This window comes from Salvelinus fontinalis, chromosome 42 (genome assembly GCF_029448725.1).
Source record: "Salvelinus fontinalis isolate EN_2023a chromosome 42, ASM2944872v1, whole genome shotgun sequence".
Lineage (NCBI taxonomy): Eukaryota > Metazoa > Chordata > Actinopteri > Salmoniformes > Salmonidae > Salvelinus > Salvelinus fontinalis.
In genome coordinates, this window is record NC_074706.1 from 23,903,367 (window position 1) to 23,930,247 (window position 26,881).

The 26,881-nt window shown below is 41.9% G+C and overlaps 3 protein-coding genes across 3 annotated transcripts in view; all 3 read right to left on the reverse strand.

Annotated features, from left to right (window-relative positions):
* Window positions 1-3,428: 3,428 nt before the first annotated feature.
* Window positions 3,429-13,109, reverse strand: LOC129841221 (zinc finger protein 552-like). The gene is made up of 3 exons (XM_055909382.1): window positions 10,723-13,109; window positions 8,379-8,503; window positions 3,429-8,171 (listed from the first exon to the last, which is right to left on the reverse strand). The coding sequence occupies exons 1-3, from the start codon at window positions 10,988-10,990 to the stop codon at window positions 7,080-7,082; spliced, it is 1,485 nt and encodes a 494-aa protein (XP_055765357.1). The 5' UTR covers window positions 10,991-13,109; the 3' UTR covers window positions 3,429-7,079.
* Window positions 13,110-15,116: 2,007 nt separating this feature from the next.
* Window positions 15,117-20,419, reverse strand: LOC129841219 (ras-responsive element-binding protein 1-like). Its single transcript, XM_055909381.1, has 3 exons — window positions 19,907-20,419; window positions 19,076-19,206; window positions 15,117-17,056 (listed from the first exon to the last, which is right to left on the reverse strand). The coding sequence occupies exons 1-3, from the start codon at window positions 20,190-20,192 to the stop codon at window positions 15,881-15,883; spliced, it is 1,593 nt and encodes a 530-aa protein (XP_055765356.1). The 5' UTR covers window positions 20,193-20,419; the 3' UTR covers window positions 15,117-15,880.
* Window positions 20,420-25,865: 5,446 nt separating this feature from the next.
* Window positions 25,866-26,881, reverse strand: part of LOC129841218 (zinc finger protein 235-like) — an 8,690-nt gene continuing 7,674 nt past the window's right edge. Inside the window, exon 3 of the mRNA XM_055909380.1 lies at window positions 25,866-26,881. This exon is cut by the window's right edge and continues 789 nt beyond it. Coding sequence (XP_055765355.1) covers window positions 26,378-26,881 — 504 coding nt within the window. The 3' untranslated portion in view covers window positions 25,866-26,377.

Here is a 26,881-nt window from a genome sequence, read left to right on the forward strand (position 1 = left end):
CCTAAAGTTGATTCAGCTGCGGGATCGGGGCACCACCAGTACAGAGCTTGCTCAGGAATGGCAGCAGGCAGCAAAGAAGCCACTTCTCTCCAAGAAAAACATCAGGGACAGACTGATAGTCTTCAAAAGGTACAAGGATTGGACTGCTGAGGACTGGCGTAAAGTCATTTTCTCTGATGAATCCCCTTTCCGATTGTTTGGGGCATCCGGAAAAAAGCTTGTCCGGATAAGACAAGGTGAGAGCTAACATCAGTCCTGTGTCATGCCAACAGTAAAAGCATCCGGAGACCATTCATGTGTGGGATTGCTTCTCAGCCAAGGGAGTGGGCTCACTCACAATTTTGACTAAGAACACAGCCATGAATAAAGAATGGTACCAACACATCCTCAGAGAGCAACTTCTCTCAACCATCCAGGAACAGTTTGGTGACGAACAATGCCTTTTACAGCATGATGGAGCACCTTGCCATAAGGCAAAAGTGATAACTAAGTGGCTCGGGGAACAAAACATCAGTATTTTGGGTCCATGGCCAGGAAACTCCCCAGACCTTAATCCCATTGAGAACTTGTGGTCAATCCTCAAGAGGCGGGTGGACAAACACAAACCCACAAATTCTGACAAACTCCAAGCATTGATTATGCAAGAATGGGCTGCCATCAGTCAGGATGTAGCCCAGAAGTTAATTGACAGCATGCCAGGGTGGATTGCAGAGGTCTTGAAATAGAATGGTCAACACTGCAAATATTGACTCTTTGCATCAACTTCATGTAAGTGTCAATAAAAGCCTTTGACACTTATGAAATGCTTGTAATTATACTTCAGTATTCCATAGTAACATCTGACAAAAATATCTAAAGACACTGAAGCAGCAAACTTTGTGAAAATGTATATTTGTGTCATTCTCAAAACTTTTGGCCACGACTGTACTACTCCCTTCACAGAACAATGCAAACTGTCTCTAAATAGAATGAGGAGTGGGAGGCCCCGGTGCACAAACTAGAAAGAAGACAAGTACATTAGAGTGTCTAGTTTGAGAAACAGACACCTCACAATTCCTCAACTTCAACAGTGAAGAGGCGATAACGGGATGCTGGCCTTCTAGGCAGAACTCCTCTGTCCAGTGTCTGTGTTTGTTTTGCCCATCCTAATCTTTTATTTTCGTTTGCCAGTCTGAGATATTGGTTTTTCTTTGCAACTCTGCCTAGTGTCTTAGTGGGTGCAGTGAAATGCTTGTGTTACTAACATTATAAATGTCAAACAAATCATTAAATCATCAAAAATGTAAACCAAGAAATAACAGTACGAATCCAATTTACAATCCAAATAATACTATATCAAATAATTAGTAGAAAGAGGAGGAAGGGAAGCGCTACTAAGGTACACAATAGTACATTTTGGTAGATAGAAGGTGGTCTTTGGTAAAAGGGGTAAATTGGTCATCAAAAAGAGAGGACCAAGGCACTCTTCATATAATTAATTAAAATGCCTTTATTAGTATGGCATGTTCATACTAATAAAGGCATTTTAATTAATTATATGAAGAGTGCCTTGGTCCTCCTTTCTTTTTGAATACTATATCAATAATCCAAATAGCAATCTGTGCTTATATACACAGGATGAATGCACCCAGAGGATATGCTAAGAATGATATGTACAGCAGCAGATGTATTAGAGTGAGCTGTGTCAAGATTACACCATGTAAATAGTGTGTATAAACAGTATAAAAAACAGGAAGTGTCCAGTGTCTCCATATACTGTACATGGGACAGCAGAGTTGACTGTGTGTGTGTGTTTGTATTTGTAAGTATGGGTGTGTGTTTTTGTGTGATTCAGTGGGATAATGTGTGCCGAAAAAGTATCTAAGGTTCAGGACAGGCAGACAGCTAGTGATGGCTGTTCAACAGTCTGATGGTCTGGTGTTAGAAGCCATCACGGAGGCTGTTGGTTCCGACTCTGATGCTCCTGTATTGTCTGCCAGACGGTAGTAGAGTGAACAGTCCGTGGCTCGGTTGGCTGAGGACCCTAATGATCTTCTTGGTCTTCCATCGACACAGAGTGGTATAAATGACCTGGAGGGCAGGCAGTGTGCTCCCGATGGTGCATTGGGCTGACCGCACCAACCTCTGAAGAGCCTGGTTTAGGGCGGTGCAGTTACCTTTTGACCCTCTCCCGTAGTGCACAATCAGCTCCTTGGTTTGATTGGCGTTGAGAGAGAGGTTATTGTCCTGGCACCACTCCGCGAGGGCTCCAACTTCCTCCCTGTAGGCTGTCTTATCATTGTTTGTAATCGGCCTATCGCTGTCGGGTCGTTAGCAAAATTAATGATTAAGTAGGAGTTGTGCGTGGCCACACAGTCGTGGGTGAACAGGGAGTACAGGAAGGGGCTGAGCACACACCCCTGCTCCCCCACCCCCCGTGTTAAGGGTCATTGTGGTGGTGTTGTTGTTGCCTATTCTCACTACCCGGGTCACTACCCGGGGTCAGCTCATCAGGAAGTCCAGCAACCTGTTGTACAGGGATCAAATCAAATGTATTTATAAAGCCCTTCTTACATCAGCTGATATCTCAAAGTGCTGTACAGAAACCCAGCCTAAAACCCCAAACAGCAAGCAATGCAGGTGTAGAAGCAGGGATGAGTTCAGACCCAGGGCCCTGAGCTTAGTGATATGCTTGGAAGGCACTATGATGTTGAAAGCTGAGCTGTAGTCGATGAACAGAGGTATTCACATAGGTATTCCTCTCGTCCAAGTGAGATAGGGCTGTGTGTACTGCGATTGCGTCGCCCATGGATCTGTTGGGGCGGTATGCAAATTAAAGTGGGATCCAGGGAGTCGGGTAAGGTGGAGGTGATATGGTCCATTACTAGCCTCTCAAACCACTTCATGATGACAGAAGTGAGTGCTATGGGGCGATAGTCATTCCGTAGTTACCTTAGCATGCTTGGGTACAGGAACAATGGGGGAGATCTTGAAGCATGTGGGAACAGCGGGCAAAAAAGTTGTTTAGCCTGTCTGGAAGTTGAGGCGCCAGTGTCCGCTACGTAGCTGGTCCCTTTATAATCCGTAATTGTCTGAAGTCCCTGCCAGATGTGGTGGTTCGAGCTTCCAGTTTTGTTTAAATGATGCCATCTATACACGTTTTTTGGTTGGGGTACGTATGTTCAAAACTCTTTGCTGTATAGAAAGATTACTATCAAATGTTAACCACAGTGAAGCCCATCTTTTATAACGTGATTCAAGTACCTAACAATATGGAGCCATTGAAGTTTATTATTTAAAAAAAATCTGTGTTGATTCAAGAATGAAGTATAATGTTTTGGTTCACTGAGATAAGGGAAACTCAATCCCTGCAATGATACAAAAATAACCAAGTCAGTCAGCACAGAGTCAATTTTGTATTTAATTTCAACAAAATTGTCATACTCGCATAACTTTAAAGCACAGTACTTTAAATGCACAAAAAGATACGTGACAAGTGGAATAACTTTTCTCACTATGGTAACACTATCTTTTCTGTAAATCTGGTACCCTCGCTTTGATTTAGAAGAAAAAAGAAACGCACACCTATGTAGGCGAGGTGCTGGGTAGCGGAGTAGAAAACTAGAAAATAAAGGAGAGCCGCACACTCTAGGAGCTCAGATGCAAAAATATTTAATTACCAACGTTTCGACAGGCAAGCTGTCTTTTCTGACCTTCCCTTGGTCGTATTTTCGCGGGGCAGAAATCTCCGAGACCAATTGGTACACTCTGATTTAACCCCCCAAGATATTCCTGAACAACGTCTATTTGCGCCCCTATTGGATGGTAATTATAAGTGTAATGGCTGTGCCCAATGCAATGGCACTTATAAATGCAGATCCTTTAAACATCCACAAACAGGGACATCGATCCCAATCAAAGGTGTTATTACGTGCTCCACTAAGGCAGTTATTTATCTCATAACTTGTCCTTGTGGTAAAAATTATGTGGGTAAAACAAAGCGTGAATTAAAAGTACGTATCTCAGAGCATCGTAGCACCATTAGGTGCAAAATCTTGACCTACCCAGTTGCGGCCCACTTTTTGGAGGCAGGCCACTCGATTTCATCTTTGCGTTATATTGGCATCGAACATGTCACCCTCCCTAGGAGAGGGGGTGACCTTGATAATTTATTGTTAAGACGAGAGGCTGCTTGGATATTTAATTTAAAGACCCTTGCTCCCTTCGGTCTTAATGTGGACTTTGATCTGAAGCCATTCTTGTGATTGTTGTGATTGTTGTGACTTTGCCATTGTGGTTGTTTGTAGGCTTGTGTGGTCTTTAGTGTGTCTATGATCGTATGCTATCCATTTGTATTAATTGTATGTTGCTCATTCTATGCCGTTTTAATATGAGTAATTAACCAATGATATTAGGCCACTGTTGGCCATGATTACAGACACCTGTGTGTCTTGACACTATATATAAACGAGTCATCCCGCAGTGTCTGTGATTGTACCCTGATGAAGACAGCTTGCCTGTCGAAACGTTGGTAATTAAATATTTTTGCATCTGAGCTCCTAGAGTGTGCGGCTCTCCTTTATTTTCTAACCCTCGCTTTGATTAAAATGCATTTTAGAATACTTTGGAAAAGGTTCAACATTACATTACACAAATCTTCACTCCTTTATGTCAAGTAGCTGGCGGCAGGTAGCCTAGCGTTTAAGAACCAAAAGGTCACTGGTTCGAGTCTCCAAGCAGACTAGGTGAGAAAGCTGTCGATTTCAGCAACTTACAGGAGCAATTAGGGTTAAGAGTGTCTTCTAAATGACAAAAATCTAAGTAAACATGAATTAAGGCACTATCATTTCCTCACTATAAAACTCCAGTTTCACTCTTCATAAGTAAAGCATTTTTACAGACACCATCACTCCAACCATCACCATAGGGCTGGGCGATAGAGCAATATGAAACAATAGAAAAACATCTATTGTTTATTTTGTTGTGTCGCAAATCACTTTTTACGGCAATATTTTACATCAATTGGACGACGCTTTGCGCGTGGAAGGAAATTTGCAACACAAACATGGAGGAGAGTAAACGTGGCACAGAGCATGGATACACGGAGCTCGTACCTAAAAAGAGGGGCTACTTAGGTCACCATATGAAAACCACATGTCTCAACAACAAATCTGCATTAATTTTCTCATTAAAAGTGTTTCAGGAATTTTGGGGGTATTTCAATGGCATTTGACATCAGTCTACACAGTGCAGGCACAATATAAAAATTAAGTGCGGCCCTCACACCCCTTTACTTTTTCCACATTTTGTTGTGTTACAAAGTGGGATTAAAATTGATTTAATTGTAATTTTTTTGGTCAACGATCTACACAAAATACTCTGTCAAAGTGGAAGAAAAATTCTACATTTGTAAAAATAAAATAAATAATACTTTTTTTATTTTTTATTTACAGCTGTGGGTCTTTCTGGTAAATCCTTTAGAGATTTGCACACCTGGATTATACAATATTTGCACATTATTCTTACATTTAAAAAAAAAAGGCAAAACTGATACCAAGAAACTCAGGAACATTCAATGTCGTCTTGGTATGCAACGCCAGTGTATATTTGACCTTGTGCTTTAGGTAATTGTCCTGCTGAAAGGTGAATTTATCTCCCAGTGTCTATTGGAAAGCAGACTGACCCAGGTTTTCCTCTTAGATTTTGCCTGTGCTTAGCTCTTCCGTTTATTTTTATGATAAAAAAAAAACTCCCTAGTCCTTGCCGATGACAAGCACACCCATAACTTGATTCAGCCACCACCATGCTTGAAAATATGAAGAGTGGTACTCACTGATGTGTTGTTTTTGCCCCAAACAACACTTTGTATTTAGGACATAGTTCATTTCTTTGCTAGATTTTTTGCAGTTTTACTTTGGTGCCTTTTTGCAAACAGGATGCATGTTTTTGAATATTTTTCTTCTGTACAGGCTTCCTTTTCACTCTGTCAATTAGGTTAGTGTTGTAGACTACAACACTAACTACAAAGTTATTGATCCATCCTGAGTTTTCTCCTATCACAGCCATTAAACTCTGTAACTGTTTTAAAATCACCATTGGCCTCATGGTGAAATCCCTGAGTGGTTTCCTTCCTTTCCGGCAACAGAGTTAGGAAGGGCATCTGTATCTTTGTAGTAACTGGATGTATTGATTTACCATCCAATGTGTAATTAATAACTTCACCATGCTCAAAGGGATATTCAATGCCTGCATTTTTATTTTATTTTACCCATCTACCAATAGGTGCCCTTCATTCAGAGGCATTGGAAAACCTACCTGGTCTTGAATCTGTGTTTGAAATTCACTGCTCGACTGAGGGACCTCACAATTATCTGTATGTGTGGGGTACAGAGATGAGGTTATCATTCAAAAATCATGTTAAACACTATGCAACTTAAGTGACATTTGTACTCCTGAACTTATTTAGGCTTGCCATAACAAAGGGGTTGAATACTTATTGACTCAAGACATTCCCGCTTTTTATTTTTTATTAATTTGTAAAAATGTCTATAAACATAATTCCACTTTGACATCATGGGATATTGTGTGTAGGCCAGGAACACAACAAAATTAGGAAAAAGACAACTTGTGTGAATACTTTCTGAAGGCACTATAATTATATGTATCACACAATGCCTAAATGCAATATTCTACCCAGGAATATTCAACACTGAAATGTTATTCTGACAACAATGAAAATCAATCTTTGTCTTTAAAGGAAGACTCAGCGTTATGAGGTTGCCACGAGCAGAACCCCAGATATTGTGATGAGCGTGATGCTAGACTTTGCTCTCACACAGTCACACAGTATCTGCGCATGTACATGAGGTCGCTTCACGCTGCTACAACGTGGTAGCCGCAGGACCAAAACATCAGAAGTTTAGCCTCGTGCTTCAACGCTCTTAGTTGTTGTAGAAATTGACCCACTACTGCTGTTCACTTTGTGCATCTAAGTCATCTCCCTGAGTCTACCTTTATTGCAGGGTTTGGAATGTTTTTTCTGCTGGTGTATCCTGAGGTAGCTCCTCTCTGAGAATCTCTTCCCGCAGTGCGTAAAGGCGTTATGGACTCTCTCCTGTGTGGATCTTCAGGTGCGTCTTCAGCAGGTGTTGGCGGGAAAACCTCTTCTCGCACTGTGGGCAGCTGTAGGGTTTCTCCCCTGTGTGGATCCTTTGGTGCCTCTTCAGGCTGCCAGATTGAGCGAAGCACATGTGACACTGGGGGCAGCTGTAGGGTTTCTCTCCTGTGTGGATCCTCTGGTGGATCTCCACATTCTGGGGGCAGCTGAAGCCTTTGTTACAGAACATACAGAGGAACCGTTTCTCTTTACTATTGCCTGATGTTGTTCCCCGAGCCTTGGCCCTTTGGTCCTTTGAGTTCAATACCTGATCGAAAAGGACACGGCCGTGTGAATCGGATGGCCCCATCGACGTGGACACTGAGTCGCATTCCCTGAATGTGTGTGTAGGGGAGTGGGTCTCAACATTGGGATTTGTCTCTAAGCTTTCCCTGTAATCTAAGAAATCTCTGCCTTGTGAGTGTCTGTTTCCTAGGTGACTATCTGCATTCCATGTGGGAGGAGCATCACCCTCCACTTTCACAGTCACCTCATCTATCACTATAACCTTCCCTTTCTTATCTAGGCACCCTTCAGAGTATACACTACTACTGTACCGGTTCCAGTCCCCTCTAGACAGATCAGTCTGTCTCTCTAAACCTAAGGTCATGTTACCATGGTCCATCTCTGTAGCGTAAGAACAAGACGGATCATCACCACTAGTGTCTATCGCGTCATCATCTCCACGGCAATGAACCATCCTCTGGCTCTGGTGAAATACCGGTAAGTACTCTGAACCGGGAGTAGGAGGACAGCCCAGTCTCCATGGGTCTGATCTGTGGTCAGAACCTGTGTGTAAGAGCCTGTGTGTTAAAGTTAAAGTCTTGGTGTCGGTCTCTGACTTGAGGACGGCGTTCTGCGCTCCACTGACCTCCCTGATGCTGGGTTGGTTCCTGGGAGGCGTTGGGGCGGTGGTGGGGTCCTCTATGCTTACAGGGGGCGCTCCAGTATGGATGTCTCTGCTGTGCTGTGGGTCCTTCTCATCTTCAGACCTCTGCTGCTTGACCCCAGGCCCAGCAGCCTCTGCATCTGCAGACTGACACAAGAAGAGAGGAGGTTATTACCGGTACATGAGTTGAATTGGATAACAATGTCATAGGGAAGTCTCACAAGCTCCCCTATGGCAGATAAATAAGGATGTACATGTAAGCAAGTGAATAGCTGAGGGGAGCCTTCCGGGAGTAAACGGCCACATTTGATTTACAAAGTGATTGTAATTTTTATGCAACACTATTACACTAACGTGCTGGGTTGAGGTTCCACTCCCCTCAACAGTGATTGGTTGATCATCTCTCCATGTATTGTGTCTCGCTGGCTTCACAAAGCTCCTGTGGCCTCCAGTGAGATGTTCTTCACCTGAGACAGTGACTGGGGGAAAAGAGGTGGTTAGGTACTGTCAACGGTATTTTGTACACTATTGATACTGTCTAGAATTGGCAGGGATGTAAGTTAACACTTTTCATAACTTCCTGATATACTATTTATTGATCAATGTATTATGTTCCATGCATCACATTGTTTTCATTTAGTAAATAATAGGAAATGCAGAACATGAACAATCTGGTTAGAATATGATATTGTGTCCTTGTGCAAGATAGATAAGTAATCAGGGGAATTATTGCATACTATCCAAAACGTGACCAGCAAGACCCAATTCTAGGTAACACATCTGAACACATGCAGAAGGGAACAGGGGAGAGGCAGTGCTGCTATATCTGACAGGCTGCTCAGCCTTCTGTAAAATATGTGTGTGTCATGAACAACAATAGCTGAATGGTTTGCCTTCAAACTAAAAGTCCCCCATTGATGCAAACGGATAACAATTGTGGAATCATGCCACAATTGGACAAGATAATTCTAAACAAGGTTGGAATGTTGTTATACAAATTCAACAAAAGACAAAAATGTAGTTTAAAGCAACAAAAAAACAACTGTTAATCGCACATGGATGTAGACTTCCGAATTGCATTGGAGGCATAATTATATGCACTGTACAGCCTTACCTATGGATCTTGGGTCCATGAAATGGACTATCAGCCTATTCAGTGACACCCACAGATTACAATTCTGAAGAGTTTACACATATTAGCAGCGTAGCTCTTATTGTGTTACTTTAACTGTGGAAAATCACCTCACTATTCAGCCTATTGTATTGAACATTCATTTTGCAATGTACACCCTTATGCCCATGATCTTGGGAAGGACTAGGCTGTTTAATGAGGTGATTTCCCACAGTTAAAGTTTCACAATATGAGCTATAATGCTAATATTTGTTTAAACTATTTACAGTTGTGTTCTGTGTGTGTCACTGAGTAGGCTAATACCCCATTTTATGGACTCAAGATCCAGAGGTAAGGGTGTACATAGCCTGGTTCCTCTCTATGTTTCTTCCGGGGTTCCGGCCTTTCTAGGGACTTTTTCCTAACCACCGTGCTTCTACACCTGCATTCATTCCTTGCTGTTTGGGGTTTTAGGCTGGGTTTCTGTACAGCACTTTGACATCAGCTGATGTAAGGTCTTTATAAATAAATTATTGAAAATTTGATTGTACATTGCAATATTAATGTTAAATATGCACAATATTTATTTATTTAACCTTTATTTAACTAAGCAAGTCAGTTAAGAACAAATTCTTATTTACAATGACAGCCAAACCCTAACCCGGACGACGCTGGGCCAATTGTGCACCACCTTCTGGGAGAGGCTGAATAGTGAGGTGATTTTCCACAGCTTACCACCCTTTACCACCCTGCATACCACTGCTGGCTTGCTTCTGAAGCTAAGCAGGGTTGGTCCTGGTCAGTCCCTGGATGGGAGACCAGATGCTGCTGGAAGTGGTATTGGAGGGCCAGTAGGAGGCACTCTTTCCTCTGGTCTAATAAAATATCCCAATGCCCCAGGGCAGTGATTGGGGACACTGCCCTGTGTGTAGGGTGCCGTCTTTCGGATGGGACGTTAAACGGGTGTCCTGACTCTCTGAGGTCATTAAAGATCCCATGGCACTTATCGTAAGAGTAGGGGTGTTAACCCCGGTGTCCTGGCTAAATTCCCAATCTGGCCCTCAAACCATCATGGTCACCTAATAATCCCCAGTTTACAATTGGCTCATTCATCCCCCTCCTCTCCCCTGTAACTATTCCCCAGGTCGTTGCTGCAAATGAGAATGTGTTCTCAGTCAACTTACCTGGTAAAATAACTGTAAAATAAAAAAAATAAAAAAATAAAAAAAGTTCCACAATAAGATCTACAACTCTAATATTTCTGCAAACTCTTCAGAATTGTAATCTGTGGGCGTCACAGAGTAGGCTGATACCCCATTTCATGGACCCAGAAGTAAGGCTGTATGTACACTGCAATATAATAACGCCCCAATTGAATTATGTAGTCTATACATCCACAGTGCGATTTCAACAGATGTGTACTTTGTCAAATTATCATAACATTACAACCTGGTATTGCATTATCTATTGTGGCATGATTCCACTATTTTTATCCGTTTGAATCAGTTTCAATGGGTTACTTTGATTTGAATGCGATCCGCCGATTCCACTATTGTTGTGCACCACACACTGGTATGCAAACAGTACCTCTTGACATTTCTCTGTTTCGGTCGGGGATCTTGACACGACTGGCGAGGACGCGCTCTCGCGTTGTCCTCTCTGCGCGCTCCCTTGCCACCTTCAGTTCCAGTAGTTTCCTTCGCAAAACCCTGTTTTCTTTCTGGCTTTGCGTTATTTCCAAACGAAACACTGCATAGTCGTCGTCTACGAGTTTACAGATCTCAGCTACAGCTGCATTCGCTAGCACCTCCATGATGGAGGCTATTTGAGTGTGAAAAACAATACAGTTAGCCATTGTTCACTAGCGTTATCGAGATCACGTCTATCAATCAAGTCCTGTCTCCAGCGCTTATTAAACACTACACGCTGCAAGTATGTGATGCTGTCCAGTTAAATTAGTCATATATTGAGTTCCAGGGTGTTAATAAACGTCTAAATAACAATGAATGCTAAAGTGGAAATTGTTCTGAGTCACTGTTCACTTTCTGTTTACTTCGTGGGAGTTTCCGGTAGACTGGACGCTGTGTTGGTTATGGGTTCCTTTCACAGGTCGGAGTGTGAATTGCACATTTTGTCACAAAAAAATAAAGGGGAAATGGAGAAAATAAATTGCACCACCATCTAACCCACACATTTTATACACCACTATATCCCCAAAAACTCACCACCCCTATCTCAGTACTCTAGTCCTCCCAGATCTTACTCCAGGCCAACTGGGAGGATGGGGCAGACCCCTTCTCTTAAAACCCCCTTTAGATCTAACGCTCTAAAATCTCTTGCACTCAAAAATATCTCTGCTGCTACCAATATCAAATCTGTTTTCTGGGATTTACGCTCCATCAGTGCAGTATAATTAATAACCATAGCAGCAAAAAAAATTGACATTACATCTTACCTAACTAAAACTCATCCGCAGGAAAGATTTGGCATCCTGTAGTGCATGTCTTGACTACATCGTTGTAAATAAGCTAGCTATCTAGCTACAGTACACACCTAAGTTAGCTAGCTAAAGTATCAAGGCTAATTGAGGCTATTTCAAGCAGGCCCAAGATCTTCTCTTCGAAGTGCAAGTCTAGTTTGAAAATACCCAGCTGGTGGTGCGTCAGATGCTCATTCATTTTTTTTGCCTGAAACAATCAAGTTATTCACTAAACATTCTTCTCTCCAGATACACAAGGTGACATCGCTTTAAGACTTCTGCCAGTCTATCAGCTAGGCAGGAAGACATTCCCGACCCAGCTTCAATGAGACCAGAAAGTCCTTCATTTACTTGCAGCCTGTAAGTTTAAATAGTGGATCGGCATAGGAAGATTGATGGGGAAATTAGATGATAGCATTTTTAAACCTTGAATGAAAGGAACAGCATTCCAAAATATGTTACGCATCACTGCACTCCTAGACATTAGGCAGGTTTCCATTCAATTTGAGACAGATTTTCATTACGAATATAATATTTGCATAAAACAATATGCGCATTTTCCCACCGGTGATATGTTTCCATCAGACTTTTTGCAGATAAAAAATTACTTTTGCTGTTAAATTCCCATGTACCGAATAAAAATAAATACAAGTTAAATGTGTTTCCATCACATTTTCAACGCTACTGATGGTTTTGTCACAACTGTTGCATTAAATAACAAATGTGCCTACTCTGGTCTTGGCACATGCGCTCTAGCTAACAGCTCGCACAGAGTGGAGGTTGGCTATCTACATTATGAGATTATTATGGATAAGAGCGATATTATTTGTCAAACGGCAGCCAATCATCAATCGTGTCACCAGAATAAGACCCTCGATATTTATTGGAAGGGAGTATCTTGCACATTCACCACCATGTGAAGCTCATAATTTATTTAATCTATAGCCTAATAAACTCCATGCTTTCCAAAGGAGTTTCCATTTAGCTTGGCAAATTTGTCAGAGGATGGACAGAGGGGGAGAGAGAGACCAAGAGAGGAATATCCTGGAGTGCTGGATATGAGGGAGGATGTAAAGGATGCATTGAATGCACCATTTACCATGGCAGAGATGAAAAGAACAATAGGTAAGGCTGGGTTAACTTCACCTGGGAAAGATGAGGTGTGCTATGTTATGTTGTCCCATCTTAGTGATGAGGCACTGGGTAAGGTTTTGGTGTTGTACAACAAAATCTAATTTTATTTGTCACATGCGCTGAATACAACAGGTGTAGACCTTACAAGCCCTTAACCAACAATGCAGTTAAGAAAATACCCCCCAAAAAGAGAATAACAAATGATTAAAGAGCAGCAGTAAATAACAATAGCGGGGCTATATACAGGGGGTACCGGTAGAGTCAATGTGCGGGGACACCGGTGTCGAGGTAACATGTACATGTAGGTAGTGTTATTAAAGTGACTATGCATAGAGAATAACAGAGTAGGAGCAGCGTTCCGGGGGGGGGGGGGGGCAATGCCAATAGTCTGGGTAGCCATTTGATTAGCTGGCTTGGGGGTAGAAGCTATTGAGGAGCCTCTTGGACATAGTCTTGACGCTCCGGTACCGCTTGCCGTGCGGTAGCAGAGAGAGTATGACTAGGTTGGCTGGAGTCTGACAATTTTTAGGGACTTCATCTGACACTGCCTGGTATAGAGGTCCTGGTTGGCCGGAAGCTTGGCCCCGGTGATGGTAGCGCGTACAGCCCAATACCTCTGTAGTGCCTTGTGGTCGGAGGCTAAGCAGTTGCCATACCAGGCAGTGATGCAACCCGTCAGGATGCTCTCGATGGTGCAGCTGTAAAACCTTTTGAGGATCTGAGGACCCATGCCAAATCTTTTCAGTCTCCTGAGGGGGAATAGGTTTTGTCGTGCCTTCTCCACAGTGTGGGAGGAGGGGAAACTACCAGGCAGTTGGAAGGAGGCAGTAGTGGTACCAATCCGGAAGCCAGGGAAGGACACAACAAGCTATCGGCCAATAGCTTTAACATCACATGTATGTAAGATTATGGAACGTATGATTACAGAGAGGCTAACTTACTTCCGGGAGAGCAGGGGGCTACTATTGCCACATCAGAGTGGGTTCAGGAAGGGGAACTATGGACCCAGTGCTCTGCTTAGAAGCAGAGGTAAGGAAGGCTCAGGTGAACAAGGAGACTGTAGTAGCTGTCTTTTTTGATGTGGAGAAAGCGTATGATATGTGGAAGGAGGGGTTGTTAATCAAGCTTGACATTATGGTGATAGGAGGAAGAAAGTACACTACTGTTCCATTTTGGGGTCACTTAGAAATGTCCTTGTTTTTGAAAGAAAAGCTAATTTTTGTCCATTAAAATAACATCAAATTGATCAGAAATACAGTGTAGACACTGTTAATGTTGTAAATTACTTTTGTTGCTGGAAACAGATGATTTTTAATGGAATATCTACATAGGTGTACAGAGGCCCATTATCAGCAACCATCACTTCTGTGTTCCAATGGCACGTTTTGTTAGCTAATCCAAGTTTATAATTTTAAAAGGCAATTGATCATTAGAAAATCCTTTTGCAATTATGTTAGCACAGCTGAATACTGTTCTGATTAAAGAAGCAATAAAACTGGCCTTCTTTAGACTAGTTGAGTATCTGGAGCATCAGCATTTGTGGGTTCGAATACAGGCTCAAAAGGGCCAGAAACAAAGAACTTTCTTCTGGAACTCATCAGTCTATTCTTGTTCTGAGAAATTAAGGCTATTCCATGCGAGAAATTGCCAAGAAACGGAAGATCTCGTACAATGCTGTGTACTACTCCCTTCACAGAACAGCACAAACTGGCTTTAAATAGAATAGAAAGAGGAGTGGGAGGCCCCGGGGCACAACTGAGCAAGAGGACAAGTACATTAGAGTGTCGAGCAACAGAAACCTCACAAGTCTTCAACTGGCAGCTTCATTAAATAGTACCCGCAAAACACCAGTTTCAACGTCAACAGTGACGAGGCGACTCCGGGATGCTGACCTTCAAATTACAGGAGGAGGAGGTAGATTTACAAATAGTTTTATCGGTTTTAGAACTTTATTTTTGTCCAGTTAGTGCAAGTTAATTCAATATATTTAGTATAGTTTTATCTAAAAAAATAACTTCTTGTTTCACCATTTGGATTTTTATGAAATTTCACTGAGGATGGTCCTCCACTTCCTCCTCAAACGAGCCTCCACTGTTGCATAAACTGGTAACATTATTTGATAACTGGTTAGATGGTGTTATGCTTTCCCAAAACGTTGGTCTACATTAATGTAGCTGGAAGTTAGGTGTTGATAGCAACTGGCTGACTCATGCAGTGCTAACATTAGCCAGTAGTGGAATAAGGAACCAATTGTCACATTTGAGTAAAAGTAAAGATACCTTAATAGAAAATGACTCAAGTAAAAGTGAAGGTCACCCAGTAAAATACTACTGAGTAAAGTTTAAAAGAATTTGGTATTAAATATACGTAAGTATCAAAAGTAAATGTAATTGCTGAAATATACTTAAGTATCAAAGTATTAAGCAAACCAGACGGGATATTTAAAACATTTTTTTTTACAGATAGCCAGGGGAACTCTTCATAAGACATAATTCACAAACAAAGCATTCGTGTTTAGTGAGTCCACCAGATCAGAGGCAGTAGGGATGACCAGGGATGTTCTCTTGATAAGTGTGTGAATTGGACCATTTTCCTCTCCTGCTAAGCATTCAAAATGTAACAAATACTTTTTGGTGTCAGTGAAAATGTTTGTAGTAAAACGTACATTATAAGTTGTCCAAAATGTAAAGTACAGATACCCCAAAAACTACCTAAGTAGTACTTTACACCACTGACGTTAGCAGGCTAGCTGGCTAGCAATCCTGCAAGCTGATTTGTAACAATACATTCATAAAGTAAATCTAATTGAAACCAGTAGTAATGAGTGTAAACAATATTGTTTAATATAAAGTTATTTCTGTTGGAGTTTACATTCATGGGGAATAGGCTGGCTTTCCTGGGGCTTACATATTACGTCACACCCCACGAAAACATCTTCCAGGATGACTTCGGCATTTTTATGGAGTTTATGTAATAACTTGAAAAATTGAAAAGTGAGGTAACTTTGCATTGGGACTTTTGACGCGTATACTAATGCAAATCCATGTTACATTCAGTTATGTTTATGCTACCTACCCTTTAATGCAGGTTTTGATCTAAACTTCAGAAGCTATCAAGTGGAATGATTACTTTCTATGTTAATAGAGTGGGATGGTTTTTCTGCTGGTGTATCCTGAGGTAGCTCCTCTCTGTGAACTTCTTCCCGCATTGCGTACAGGCGAACTGCCTCTCTCCTGTGTGGACCTTCAGGTGTATCTTCAGATTGTCCTGGCGGGAGAACCTCTTCTCACACTGGGGGCAGCTGTAAGGTTTCTCCCCTGTGTGGACCCTCTGGTGCCTCTTGAGGTCACGAGCCTGGGCGAAGCGCATATGACACTGGGTACAGCTGTAGGGTTTTACCCCTGTGTGGACCCTCTGGTGGATCTCCACCTTCTGGAGGCAGCTGAATCCTTTATTACAGAACATGCAGAGGAACCGTTTCTCTTTACCATTACCTGATGTGGCTCCCCCTCCCTGAGCCTGGGCTCTAGCCCTGTCGTTTGAGTTCAATACCTGATCGAAAAGGACGCGGCCTTGTGAATCGGAAGGTCCCATCGAAGTGGACACTGGGTCGCGATCCCTGAGCGAATGTAAAGGGGATTGGGTCGCGACATTTGGATTGGTCTCTAAGCTTTCCCTGTAATCTAAGAAATTTCTACCCTGGGACTGTCCGTCTCCTAGGTGACTAGCTGCATTCCATGTGGGAGGAATGTCTCCCTCCACTTTCACAGTCACCTCATCTACCACCATAACCTCCACTTTCTTGTCCTGGCACCCTTCAGAGTATACACTACTACTGTACCGGTTCCAGTCCCCTCTAGATAGATCAGTCTGTGTCTCTAAGCCCAAGGATATGTTGCTAGCGTCCGTCTCTGTAGTGTAAGAACAAGACAGATCATCACCGCCAGTGTCTAGCGCGTCACCAACATCTCCATGGGAATAAACTGTCCTCTGGCTCTGGTGAAATACCGGTAAGTACTCTGAGCCGGGAGCAGGAGGACAGCCCAGTCTCTCTGGGTCTGATCTGTGGTCATATCCTGTGTGTAAGAGCCTGTGTGTTTCAGTTAAAGTCTCAGTGTTGATCTCTGACGGTGTTCGGTGTTCCACTGACCCGATGCTGCATCGGATCCTGGGCAGTGCTGGGTCCTCCGTGGCTACAGGGGCCGCTCTAGTCTGGGTCTCTCTGCTGTGTGGTGGGTCCTCTCTTTCAGTCTTCTCCTGCTTGACCAGAGACGATCCTCCAGGACCTGCAGCCTCTGCATCTACAGACTGACAAGAAGAGAGGTGGTACAGGAGTCTAATTGGATAACAACGTCGTAGGAAAGTCACACAAGCTCCCATATCCTCCTGAGACCCAGCAATTAATTTTTATGTTCTTTAATGGACATTCGTTTTTGATCGTATCGCTAAGGCCATACATGCCACTGTGTTAGGTCCTGTTGTACCTATGAGAGGACATTTGGGGATTTTCAATTATATCACGTGTAGCGGTGCCACCTTCATAATTCTTTCTTGTGTGTAATTATAATTTGAGTATGATATTCAAATTGGTAAACAGGTAAATATCTCAGGAATAGTGTGAGTTTTCAGAGCAGTGGAATAATTTTCACATGAAATAAGATCTAAATAAGAGCTTGTTAATAAATGTTGTCTGTTCATATTTACTATCAATTGAGTCATAAATGGCCACTACAGATCACATACAATAAAAAAATATGAATTTAACTTTTTTCTTTGTTTTTGCACCCCAAATGCATTTTTTTTGTATTTTTTACATCCACACTTTATGGATCTCTGGAGGCTATGGCAGATAAATGTGGTTGTACATTTCAGTTTGCTGCAGCTACTGACTGGAACGAGCTGCAACAAATATTCAAACTAGACAGTTTTAACTCAATTCTTTATTCAAAGACACCATCATGGACACTCTGACAGTTGTGACTGTTTTGCATGATGTATTGTTTTCTGAACCTTCTGTGCTGTTGTCTGTGCCCAATAATGTTTGTACCATGTTTTGTGCTCCTGCCATGTTGTGTTGCTACCATGTTGTTGTCATGTTGTGTTGCTGCCATGCTATGTTGTCATCTTAGGTCTCTCTTTATGTAGTGTTGTCTCTTGTCGTGATGTGTATTTTGTCCTATATTTATTTTATATCCCAGCCCCCAGGAGGCCTTTTGGTAGGCCGCCATTGTAAATAAGAATTTGTTCTTAACTAACTTGCCTAGTTAAATAAAGGTTAAATAAATATATTTTAAGTGAATAGCTTAGGGTAGTGATGGGCATTTGAAATGATTTCACTATTTTAATAATATTATATTTTTAGGATATCCGGATTCATGCGTTTTAAAGAATGTATTTTTATTGGTGTACTTCAATGGAGATTTGAGAGAAGGTGCGCTATGCTAAGGGTGGGGGTGGGTTGAGAGAGGAGCAGGGGCCGGTGTGTGTAGCACTGAGGGAGAAAGAGAAAGTAGCCAAACCAACTCGTGCTAGTTAGACAAACTTGTTGCTGCCAGAGTTTATCTGTCATGCCATCCTGTAGTGCATGTAATGACTGCATCGTTGTAAAAAAGCTAGCTAGCTACAGTAGCCAGCTAAATTAGCCAGCCAGCTAGCTAAAGTAGCAAGGCTAATTGAGGCTATTTTACTGAGCTTCCCATCCTTGTTCACAACTCCATTCATATGAAACAGCATCTGTTGGTTGATCATTGTAGCCTACTCCTCATTTAGCCAGCTTAATTCCGTAACTTTAATTCCCTTTTGCATTGAGTAGAAAGCTCCCACTTCACTTGCTACACATGGTTCCTCTTGATTGACATACAATAACAAGTTACAAATCAAATCAAATTGTATTTGTCACATACACATGGTTAGCAGATGTTAATGCGAGTGTAGCGAAATGCTTGTGCTTCTAGTTCCGACAATGCAGTAATAACCAACGAGTAATCTAACCGAACAATTTCACAACAACTACCTTATACACACAAGTGTAAAGGGATGAAGAATATGTACACCAGTGTGAAACGTGTGTAAGCTAACGGTGCAGTCTTTTTTTATGAGGCACTCTGTCATAACAGTTTTATTAAAACGTTGAATGTAATTATCTATCCTTGCAGGCTATGTAGCAGTGTCACATAGATCATTATTTAATTATAGACACTGCCTTAAAAAAATCTTAAATGAATACTCTCCCTAGTAATCGAATACTAACATCCGTTTTGGATATTCAAATAACCATGCCCATCTGTAGCTGAGGGTAGCCTTTCTGAAATAAACTGGCACACTAACCTCTATCAAGATAACGTGCTGGGTTGAGGTTCCACTCCCCTCATCAACAGTGATTGGTTGGTCATCTCTCCATGTATTGTGTCCCGCTCGCTTCACAAAGCTCCTGTGGCCTCCACTGATATTTCCTTCACCTGAGAGTTATTGTGGGAAAAGAGGTGCTTAGTAGAGACCGACCTATATGCGCAAGATAGCGAAGTAAGTTAATCAGGTGAATTATTGCCTACTATCCAAGAACAAGCTCTCATGAACCCAAGTGGGTTATACCCAGTTTACACCCCCCCCCCCCCATCTCGACGCTGTTTATTCCAGACACTCTCCAAACGCGCCTCACTTGCTAGTAATATTTCAAATAAAAAATATACACTTACTGTGCAGTTTAGCAAGTTGCACCTTGCTGTTTTCAAACACTGCCTCGGCTACGACACATCCTCTCACCTTGCGCTAGCATTTCCATTGGACCATTCCATTCCACATTTCCTGTGTTTCTCAAAATACATCCGGGTGCAACTTTGCAAGTGTACATTCTATATTTGAAAAATAATGTATTGCTTATATGAAATATTTAGTTTTACTGCTCTAATTACGTTGGTAACCAGTTTATAATAGCAATAGGGCTCCTCGGGGGTTTGTGATATATATGGCCAATATACCACGACTAAGGGCTGTATCCTGGCACTCCCGTTGTATATTGGCCATATATCACACCTCTTCGGGCCTTATTGCTTAAATAACCTTTATCGTCTATTTGAATGGGCTAACTAAGTCCCAATTCTGGGTAACACATCTGAACATGCGTGCAGAGGAAGGGGGCGACATGCATTGCAAATATACCTCTTGCCATTCCTCTGTATCGGTCGAGGATCTTGACACTACTGGGACTGGCGAGGACGCGCTCTCGAATTGTCCTCTCTGCGCGCTCCCGTGCCACCTTCAGTTCAAGTAGCTGTAGTTTCCTCCGCAATGCCCTGTTATCATTCTGGCTTTGAGTTATTTCCAAACGAAACACTGCATATTCGTCGTCTACGAGTTTACAGATCTCTGCAACGGCTGCATTCGCTAGCACCTCCATAATGGAGGCTATTTGAGTGTGAAAAACCACACCGTCACAGTTTGCCATTGTTAACGTCAGCAACTAGCAAACTAGCGTTACGAAGATAACATATGAACAAAGTCCTGTCTCCAACGCGAATTACACACTACCTGTGGTATGTTTGATGCTGTGCAGTTACATTTGTCATATTTTGAGTTCAGCGTGTTAATAAACGTCGAAATAAAACGCTAACGGGGAAATTGTTCTTGGTCACTGTTCACTTCCGTTTACACTTGAAATTAAATTCTTATTGGTTGGTGTCATGGCTCAAAGGGTGTGGTTAAATGAAAAGGGTGCGTGCACCGTTCTTTGAAACACGGTACTGCTTTATATACTGAACAAAAATATAAACGCAACATGAAACAATTTAAAAGATTTTACTGATACATTTCATATAAGGATATCAGTCAATTGAAATTAATTCATTAGGCCCTAATCTATGGATTTCACATGACTCGGAATACAGATCTGTTGGTCATATTAAAAAAAGGTAGGGGCGTGGATCAGAAAACCAGTCGGTATCTGGTGTGACTACCATTTGCCTACTGCAGCACGACATCTCCTTTGCATAGCGTTGATCAGAATGTTGATTGGGGCCTATGGAATGTTGTCCCACTCTTCAATGGCTGTGCGAAGTTGCTGGATATTGGCGGGAACTGGAACACGCTGTCATACATGTCGATCCAGAGCATGCTCAATGGGTGACATGTCTGGTGAATACGCAGGCGATGGAAGAACTAGGACATTTTCAGCTCCCAGGAATTGTGTACAGATCCTACGGTATCTCTGTGCATTCAAATCGCAATAAAATGCAATTGTGTTCCTTGTCCATAGGTATGCCTGCCCATACCATAACCCCAACTGCCACCATGGGGCGCTCTGTTCACAACGTTGACATCAGCAAACTGCTGCCCACACAACTCCCTTAATAACTGGAGGCATATGTGGCATTGTGTTGTGTGACAAAACTGCACATTTTAGAGTAGCATTTTAAATGGTCTGTGGAGACAATAAAATGTCACTCTAAAATGTGCAGTTTTGTCACACAACACAATGCCACAGATGCCCCAAATTGAGGGAGCGTGCAATTGGTATGCTGACTGTAGGAATGTCTGCCAGGGAATTGAATGTTAATTTCTCTACCATAAGCCGCCTCCAATGTCATTTTAGAGAATTTGGCTGTACATCCAACCGGCAACTCATGTATGGCCACTCATCACATGTGTGATGATCGTGCTGTTTAATCAGCTTCTTGATATGCCACACTGGACATGTGGGTGGATTATCTTGGCTAAGTAGACATGCTCACTAACAGGGATGTAAACAAATTTGTGCAAAACATTTAAAAGAAATAAGCTTTTTGTGCGTATTGAACATTTATGGGATATTTTTCAACTCATGAAACATGGTACCAACACTTTACATGTTGCGTTTATATTTTTGTTCAGTGCAAATGCATATTCCCATTAAACTGATTGAGATTAATTAAATTATTGTCATGGAGATGCTGTTTGGACGTTTGGTATAACGTGACCAATTATCATACATGGTTGACAGTGAAGGCCTATTTTGAAATGATATAGCCTATTCCTAACTTGGTTTTTAAGGGGATTTAAAAATATAAACAATAGATTGAATTTACGAACACAATCTGGAATGCCAAATTCAGAGGGTTTTTACACAAAATCTCCTATGACTGCTATCTTTCAAGCTGAGAGCATAATTGTTTAGAAAGAACAGTGTGTTAGCAAGAATAGAGTAGAACATATTAGAATGAATTTATTCCATCTACATCACCTCAATAAAGTAAATATTCAACTGTCCTTGTTCTAGCCTAGGTTTACTGTCTCTCTAAAAAGTAATTTACACAATCATGTTTCAAATGACAAGTTAATGTGGGGTATGTGGTTAATTACCTTATTACCCTAAGAAACTTCACATGATAACTATAATATGTCAGCTAATGAATAGTGCCCAGACATCCCCTGCGTACATCTCAAGCCACACTGCAATTATTTCTCACCGTTGTGGACGCTACTATGTCTGGTAAGGTTAGTCAGGAAGGAGAAGCTCTTGTAACATAGTTGGCACGAGAAGGGCCTCTCCTTGGGGTGAACGGTTGGGTGCTCTTTCAAATAGTTTGCTCTAGTGAAGCAGCTTGTCTCCGTCCTAATGCTCGACCTCACACGTTGTGATCCAGTGATTACGTGAGGAGGTAGAAGCAGGAGCCACCACCCTCAGGTGTAGTATTTGAGCTCCCTCCTTGACCTCTAGCCATTGTTTGGGTGTTGTTGGGATTGTGTGCTGTGTTATAGGCTAGGTACATCTTGTGGTGGACACCCATCCTGACCCTGTCTGTATTGGTGGGGTAACTTTGAGGTAGCTGAGGAAGGCTAGACCCAGGTCCAGGCTTTCTATGAACCCAGTCATCAGGCATTAGACGAGACCCTGAAGGAGAAGACAGACTACCTGAAAGACTACCACCAGGGGGGTTTCCCACCCCACTCTGAAGGCTGAAGCCCAGGGTGACCTGCTCTGTTCATCATGGATACTGTGGTGTTTGTATTATAGCAACAAGAGGGTCTATCTCCATCAGCCCCAGGACCTGCTTCATCCCTGCACTGAGACTGTGAAGAGAAGGGACTGGGCTGCAGACTGGATCCCTGATTGGAGATTCTGTCTCTTTGATGACCACCAGGACTGAGGTTGTTCAGTCCACCTGTGCACTGGTTGTGTTCTGTGTGGTGGTGGAGTCTCTGTCCCTCGTGGTTCGGTCCTGGTTCTGACTCGGGAAGGAAGAGTGACGACTCCTGATCTGGAGCAAGGGTTTGTGATCAGCCACCTCAGAGGTCCAGTCTCTCCCGTCAGCAATACCGGATATCAGCAGGTTCTCATGGACTGCACACTGTAAACACACATTGAACAGAAAAGCATAAAGGTTTATATAAGAAACTCAGCTGTACAAACAGAAACATGACATTATAAAATGTTAACCACAGTCAAGCCCATTGCTAACTCTGTGATTCAAGTACCTAACAATATGGAGCCATTGTAGTTTATTATAAAAAATGTCCTTATGTGTTGATTCATGAATGAAGTATAATGTTTAGGTTTGCATGAGATAAGGGAAACTCAGTCCCTCAGATTTTTTTCTTTATTTATTTTATTTATTATCAGCACAACAATTTTGTATTTAATTTCAACAAAATGGTCATACTCTAACATAAGGGACTTGAAGTGCGGTACTTTATTTCACAAAATGATATGTGACAAGAAGTATACATTTTCTCACTACGGTTAACACTATCTTTTGTAAATCTGGTACACTCACTTTGATAAAATGAATGTTAGAATACACTGGAAAAGTTCAAAATTAAATTACACACAGCATCACTACTGCATGTCAAGTAAACATGAACTTCTTAGGGATATCCCCCCTTTTTAAAATTTTCGCCTAAAATGACATACCAAATCTAACTGCCTGTAGCTCAGGCCCTGAAGAAACAAGGAGATGCATATTCTTGGTACCATTTGAAAGGAAACACTTTGAAGTGTGTGGAAATGTGAATTGAATGTAGGAGAATATAACATAATAGATCTGGTAGAAGAAAATACAAATAAAAAAACAAACGTTTTTTTTCTAACACCATCTTTGAAATGCTATCACTCTAGTTGTAATTCCGATGGTGTCCACAAGATGGCAGCAGTGTATGTGCAAACAGATAACTTGAAGTATGAGTTAACTACATGACATTTAGTGTGAAGTCACCCAGGTACATTTGGGCAAATCGTAAAGGAGACATTTGCATTCATATTACATTTTTATGCAAGAATATCATCAAATCTGTATACTTGGACTTTGATTTAGCTTTTCCAACATTTGCAAAACAACCAATATTCTAATAATTTTTGTCCGAAAGGAAAAGGCATGCTGGTCGCAAAAGGTTAGCACCTACATTTTGCGACATACAGGGTTTCCGCATACTCCTGTAAAGCCCAGCTCATTGGCTATCTAGCTAGCTTTGTTTGACAAATTGGTGCTTATTTGACAAAGATACAGTCAATCAAATAAAGACCAGCCGCGTCATTGGCGTGCCATGAAGGCGTCGCCCTCTGACCAAATTTGGTGTCCTATAGGATATACTATACCCCTAATGATATAGTGAAGTCTGGTTACGTTCTAAGTTCTCTGAGGAATACATACGAACGTGATTTGACCGGTTGAAACAACATTTAGGGTTAGATTTTCACAGATTCCTTTCTTTGCAAATTGAACAAGTGGAAATACAAAATCGATCGTGCATGCTATATGGACCTTTTTAGGATATGAAAAAGGATTTTATCTAACAAAACGACACTTCATGTTATCTCTGGGATCCTTTGGATGATAAATCAGAGCAAGATTTCAGAATGTAAGTACACATTTTGCCTTCAGAGGTGAATTTATCAAACCTATCGCGGTGAAAAAAGTGTTTTGTTAGGAGCTCTCAAACAATAGCATGGCATTTTTTCGCAGTAATAGCTACTGTAAATTGGACAGTGCAGTTATATGAACAAAGAACTTAGTTGTTTCTAAATCATCCCCACTACATTTGAGTCCTATGCTGTAGTTACAGAATGACTTAATTGTTAAACCCATCATGGTGGACATAAATATGTTGTGGGTAAATATGAGTCAGCTATGATAAGTCAAGTCATCATCAGACAAACCTGACTAAACTATTTTGAAGTGTACATGTAACCAAGTTAAGAACGTACCGTAAGCTCACTCCACAGCTACCTTGAAATGTTGCAGATGAAGCCATTCAAGAGGTACCTGTTGTATGGTGAAGTAGTTTTGCATGTTGTCAAGGAGGGCAGTCATCAGTGTTGCAGAGGATCACTGGTTCAAGCCCAGTATGGGGCAGTCAAACAGTGGAGGAAGCTAAGCTGTTAGCAGCATACTGACTCCCTTGACATAGAGTAGTTGTTTGTTAGTGTGGGTATGTGTAGGTATATTTAGTAAGTGTATATTGGTTATAAAGCGCTGTTGTGTGTATGCAGAATAGGGTGAAAGATGTGATGTACAGTGTACAAAACATTAAGACCACCTTCAGAATATTGAGTTGCACCCCCTTTTGCCCTCAGGACAGCCTCAATTCATTGGGACATGGACTCTACAAGGCATCAGAAGTGTCCCACAGGGATGTTGGCCCATGTTGACTCCAATGCTTCCAAACAGTTGTCAGGTTGGCTGGAAGGCACCTACTACTAGTGATGGTACGTTTGATACCAGAGCTCCGAGGCATGCGTTGAAATCTCTAAGCAGTTTACTTCAAAGCAGTGTGCCGTTGCTTGTATAATTTTATCAGAAGAACGTGTTCAATGTCGTGCGAAACTTTGTTTTGTCGATTAGCCACCTGATTGGTTTGGTATTGGCTTCTGTAGAAGACAAAAAGGCTATCCTATGCTACGGCGTGTGTGACGTCATCTATAATAATTTGGCTGTTCTAATTTCTTTTGATCAGCGGGTGCCACTAGTGTACACTGTGTTGATCAAAGCCTCAAGTAATGAACATAATTGGCTGGAAATACTCAGTGCTTCAAAAACCTGTTTCCCCATCACTATCTACTACCATACCCCGTTCAAACACACTTAGATCTTTTGTCTTGCACATTCTCCCTCTGAATGGCACACATACACAATCCATGTCCAAAGAATTTCAAGGCTTAAAAATTCTTTAATCTGTCTCTTCTCCATCTGTACAGATTGAAGTGGATTTAACAGGTGAAATCAATAAGGGATCACATCTTATGGTCAGTCTATGTCATGGAAAGAGATGTTCCTAATGTTTTGTACACTGTCTGTTAAGGGAGTCTCAATGAAAGTCAGACTGAAAAGTCCCATTTTGCATTATTAAACAAACAAGTTTTAAATACACCATATGAAAATCACACATATGTCTCAGCTAAAACTCTGCATGAGCTTGAGAAACTGCATTCACTTTCTCATTAAAAGTGTATTGGGTGGGGCGGATAGTTGAATGGATGTAATGAAAATAATACAGCCTACACAATACAAACACAATATGTAACAGATGTTTTATGTCTGAATGCAATATTCAACAATAATCTGTTACTGTCGTTATTCCAAATGCATCTGTGGGTCTTTTCTGCTGACAATGAAAATTTATATTTGTCTTTATTGCACGGTTTGATCTAAACATCAGAAGCTATCCAGTGGAATGGTTTTTCTGCTGGTGTATCCTGAGATAGCTCCTTTCTGAGAACCTCTTCCTGCAGTGCGTTTTGGTAAGTGGCCTCTCTCCCGTGTGGACCTTCAGGTGCATCTTCAGCTGGTGCTGGCGGGTGAATCTCTTCTCACACTGGGGGCAACTGTAGGGTTTCTCACCCGTGTGGACCCTATGGTGCCTCTTCAGGTCACCAGCTTGGGCGAAGAGCATGTGACACTGGGTACAGCTGAAGGGTTTCACCCCTGTGTGAACACTCTGGTGCCTCTTCAGAGTGCCAGCCTGGGCAAAGTGCATGTGACACTGGGTACAGCTGAAGGGTTTCACCCCTGTGTGGATCCTTTGGTGGACCTCCACATTCTGGAGGCAGCTGAAGCCTTTGTTACAGAACATGCAGAGGAACCGTTTCTCTTTACCATTGCCTGATGTGGCTCCCCCTCCCTGAGTCTGGGCTCTAGCCGTGTCGTTTGAGTTCAATACCTGATC